Source organism: Mus caroli, chromosome 11 (assembly GCF_900094665.2).
Source record: "Mus caroli chromosome 11, CAROLI_EIJ_v1.1, whole genome shotgun sequence".
NCBI lineage: Eukaryota > Metazoa > Chordata > Mammalia > Rodentia > Muridae > Mus > Mus caroli.
The window spans coordinates 68,642,628-68,647,742 of NC_034580.1; the positions used below are offsets into that span (position 1 = coordinate 68,642,628).

Below are 5,115 nucleotides of genomic sequence, written 5' to 3' on the forward strand. Positions count from 1 at the left end.
ATGCAGGTCTGCCAAACTTTAGAAACATACCGTTTAGGTTTGTTATGTGGTGCTTAATTTGAGAGTACAGTCTTAGTATGTAGAGAATATAAGAAGTCCATTGACTCATTAGTGATAATTGTGGATGGTAACTTCTCAGATTCCCATCTTGGCACACATGCATACATAATACAAAAGTACTGTTCATTTACATGAGAGACAGAAAATGGTTATGGTGGCACATTTTTGCCATGGCAGTACTTGTGATGCAGAGGCAGTGAGTGTTCCAGGTATAAGGCCAGATTCATTAAAAAAAAAAAAGCCATTTTTAAAATGGTGCATGTTTTTTGTCCTACATGGTTTATCCTTTGTAATGCTAAACCATAAAGTCTAAGTGTGCAATATCTGAATTCAGCTATATTGAAAAACTGTCAGTCTGTGAAGGTGGAAGCAGTCATATTAGGTTGTAGCATTTTTGAGAAAGTTGTTTAGATCTCTTGATGTTTCTTCTGTTGTGTCAGCTTTAAGACCTGTGATAGATTCCATAGCCAGTGATGTCCAGAATCACAGGATGGTGTGTGTGTGTGTGTGTGTGTGTGTGTGTGTGTGTGTGCATGCACTCATGTGTGTGCACTCCTACATGTCTTCCCATGCATGTGATTAGGATGCAGACTGCCCAGTGTTAGAGACTGATCAGGTGAACATTAAAAGAACTATCTATAATGCTGGAGGCACTGAGAAGAGTGGGTATTACACACTTGTATCTCAGGCAGAAGATGGAACATTTTTCATGTAACAAAGGTTCATCTATCAATTTCATTCATCATGACAGGTATTGGCCTTAGTTGGAAAATGTGAATGGTTGTAAGCAACCAATCAAAATGAAGACTTATGTGACCTCTTCTACTTATTGTTTACAATTAATGTGAATACAGATTAAACAGTGACCACATATTTAACTGCATGGGATAGGAATATAATGCTAGGGAACAGAGGTGAAGGTATCATTTAGTATGGGAAAAAAAGAGTAATTTTAGCTGAGTATGTCATAAGCAATATCTCTGACCTATGAGTAAGATAAAACAGATGAAGGGGAAACAGAGAAGTAATAGGCAAGAGGAGGAGAAACTCTAAAATGAAAATGTTGAAGAGTCCTAACCCCAGCATTGATAAATCGAGATCCAAGTATCACTGTGAGACTATGGAGTGTGCCAGTGGCACCTGAGAGATAATGAAACAGCATTTATGTCCTTGAAGGAGCTTTGAACTTATCTTCAGAGCAGTAGTGGTAATCTGAAAAATAAATCTGAAAAAAATGTGATGGAACTTCTTTGTTAGAATGCCACAGTGTAAATGAAACACGATGAAGGAGAAGAGAACGATCAGGAGACATGAGAACACAATCGTTACTGAGTTAGCCTCTGTATTATAGTAAAGACAAGACCTGATCCTCATATATTGATATAAGCTTACAGAAAACAATTAATGAAATAGGAGAAGAATTTAGGGGAAACACTGTATAATGTATGACAGCAGTTCAGGGAAAGATAAAACATAAACGGATTTAAGGAGAAAGAGAAATACTCATCCATTTTTGGTGGGATTGCAAGCTGGTACAATCATTCTGGAAATCAGTCTAGTATTTCCTTAGTAAACTGGAAGTAGGATTACCTGAGGACACAGGTATACCACTCCTGGGCATATACACAAATGTTTCCCCAAGTTATAACAAAGACACCTCCTCTACTATGTTCATAGTGGCCTTATTTATAATACTCATAAGCTAGAAAGACCCCAGATGTCCTTCAACAGTGGAATGGATACAGAAAATTTGGTACATTTACACAATGGAGTACTGCTCTGGTATTAAAAATCAATGACTTCATGAAAATCTTAGGAAAATGGATGAAACTAGAAAATATCATCCTAAGTGAGGTAACACAATCACAAAATACCCAAGATATGCACCCACTGTAAATGGATATTATTCCAAAAACTTGGACTACCAAGATACAATTCACAGACCACATGAAGCTCAAGAAGAAGAAAGACCAAAATATGGATGCTTCTGCCCTTCTTAGAAGGGGGAACAAAATACTCACGGGAGGAAATACAGAGAAAAATTGTGGAACAAAGGCCCTCCACCTGGGTATCCATCCTATATACAGCCCCCAAATGCAGACACTATTTTAGATGCCAAGAAGTACATGGTGACAGGACCGTGATATAGCTGTCTCCTGAGAGGCTCTGCTAGAGCCTGCAAATACATAGGCAGATGCCTACAGATAATCATTGGACTGAGCATGGGGTTCCCAGTGGAAGAGATAAAGAAATGATTGAATGAGCTGAAGGGGTTTGAAACCCCATAGGAAGAACAACAATATCAACCAACCAGAGCCCCAGAGCTCCCAGGGACTAAACAACCAACCAAAGAGTACACATGGTAGGACTCATGGCTCCAGTTGCAAATGTAGCAGAGGATGGCCTTGTCAGGCATCAATGGGAGGAGAGGCTTTTGGTCTTTTGAAGGCTTTATGCCCCAGTGTAGGGGAATGTGAGGGCAGGCAGCCTGAAGTGGGTGTGTTGGTGAGCAGAGGGAGGGGATATGGGAGGAGATATGGGTTTCTGGGAGGGGGAAACCAGGAAAGGGGATAACATTGAAATATAACTAAAGAAAATATCTTATATATAAAAAAAGAAAACACGGAGGGACCCATGGCTCCAACTGCATATGAACAAGAGGATGGCCTTGTTGGGCATCAATGGGAGAAGAGGCCCTTGGCCTAGAAAAGGTTTGAGACCCTAGTGTAGAGGAATTCCAGGACAGGGAAGTGGGAGTGGGTGGGTTGTTAAGTAGGGGGTGGGGTGGGGATGTGATAGGGGGTTTTCAGAGGGGAAACCAGGAATATCCAATAAAAACATGACTAGAGCTACAATGAAAAAAATCACTGATTTCTGACGAAAAACTTACTTTCTTTTACTGGCCTATGGGAAACCAAAAAAGGTAGAATAAGGAATGCTTTGAGAGACAATAAAATGAAAAAATGAGTTTCACTTGGGTCTTTTGAGGATCTGGTGCCTGTCATAAAGTAATGGAATGGGATTAATTAGTTTACAGTGGAGTAAAAATATCTATGTTACAGAGTCATTCCAGTCCAAGTATGAAAGTATGAAACATAGGAGTTTGCAAGTTTTTCTTGACATTCATATAATATTATGATGATAATGTTGATACAAATTCTTAAGTTCATCAATATACAAAATAACATAGAGCAAATTGCAAATGAACAGAAAAGTCAACCAGGATGATCAGGTATCAGGAGAGAGAAGCATTAATCCATTTTGTATCTCAGTAGAAACAGTGTACAAATATCTAGGAAAAAGGAGGAGATTGAAACCTAGTAGAGAGATGTTAAGAAAGAACATTAATGACTGTAGTGATTTCAGACCTTTGGAGTTTTGAGGTTATAATTATTATGATGACTGTAAGATCCAATTTTATACAATATATTTTCTGAATATACTATTTTGTTTTGAATTTTCAGTGACACCGATAATTTTCTCATTAGAATACTGGAGAAAAAGAATGATAATGAATAATCAGACTGCCATCTCTCAGTTCATCCTCCTGGGACTGCCCATCCTCCCAGAGCAGCAGCAAATGTTCTATGCCCTGTTCCTGGCCATGTACCTCACCACTGTCCTGGGGAACCTCATCATCATCATCCTCATTTGTATGGACACGAATCTCCACACACCCATGTATTTGTTTCTCAGCAACATGTCCTTCTCTGATCTGTGCTTTTCCTCTGTCACAATTCCCAAGTTGCTGCAGAACATGCAGAGCCAGGACACATCCATCACCTATGCTGGCTGTCTGACACAAATGTACTTTTTTATGGTTTTTGCAAACACGGAAAATGTTCTTCTTGTGGTCATGGCCTATGACCGCTATGTGGCCATCTGCTTCCCTCTTCATTACACCAGCATCATGAGCCCTAAGCTCTGTGTGTCTCTGGTGGTGCTCACCTGGGTATTTACCATTCTGTATTCCATGTTACACACCCTACTCTTGGCAAGATTGTCATTCTGTGAGGACAATATAGTCACCCACTTTTTCTGTGACATATCTGCTCTGCTCAAGTTGGCCTGCTCTGACATTTATATTAATGAACTAATGATATTTATCTTGGGAACACTTGATACTGTGGTGCCATTCTTACTCATTGTTGTTTCATATGTACAAATTGTCTGCTCCATTCTAAAGTTTTCAACTAAACATGGCCTAGCCAAGGTTTTTTCCACCTGTGGCTCCCACCTGTCTGTGGTCTCACTGTTCTATGGGACAATTATTGGTGTCTACTTATGCCCATCAGCTAATAACTCTACTGTGAAGGAGATTGTCATGGCTCTGATGTACACAGTGGTGACTCCCATGCTGAATCCATTCATCTACAGTCTGAGAAACAGAGATATAAAAGAGGCCCTGATCAGAGTCCTATGTAAGAAGCAAATCTCCTTATAATGCCTATATTGGAATTTTTAAATTTAAATTTATCTAATAATTATATTGATATTAATATTACAAATGTATCCCTACAATAAGATACATTGATTAATATTCCCATTTACAAAAGGGAATTTTACAAATTAGTGTATTAAGGGAGAGAGACCTGAGTGACTCATTGATGTCACCCCAGTGATGATTCTAGAAAAGCATTAGGTAACTGGCATTGTTTTATCAGAGCTCCATTAATCGAATTCTGTTTATTAATTTTAAAAGGATTCTTTTCAAATATAATACCAACAAGCCATGTAATACAACCCCTTATGCACTCTTTCTAGGTCCCCCACCTCAGATATACTACTCCTTCATTTCTAATTCAGAAAAATTTCTTCTAAGAGATGACAGCCAAACTTGACAAAGAGGAAACAACAATAGAAGACCAAAGCCCCCATATTAAGCTGGACAAGACTACTGAAATAGAAGAAAATTCGTCTTAATAGCATACAAAAGTGTAAAAGTTAAACACATTGTTTATTGTCCCTCAAAAACATCAAGCTAAAAGATTTAACTTTTACTGAGAGGACCTGATGCAGACTCATGTAGTCCAAACTCTTGGCATTTCAGTCTTG

At 38.7% G+C, this 5,115-nt stretch overlaps 1 protein-coding gene across 1 annotated transcript; it reads left to right on the forward strand.

Moving 5' to 3' along the window:
* Positions 1 to 3,565: 3,565 nt before the first annotated feature.
* Positions 3,566 to 4,504, forward strand: LOC110305144 (olfactory receptor 1468-like). The gene has a single exon (XM_021176947.1). The coding sequence runs from the start codon at positions 3,566 to 3,568 to the stop codon at positions 4,502 to 4,504; it is 939 nt and encodes a 312-aa protein (XP_021032606.1).
* The last annotated feature ends 611 nt before the right edge of the window (positions 4,505 to 5,115 follow it).

What these genes read in the sequence shown, in the direction of transcription:
- LOC110305144 (XM_021176947.1), top strand. Translation starts at nt 3,566, where the DNA reads ATGATAATGAATAATCAGACTGCCATCTCTCAGTTCATCCTCCTGGGA.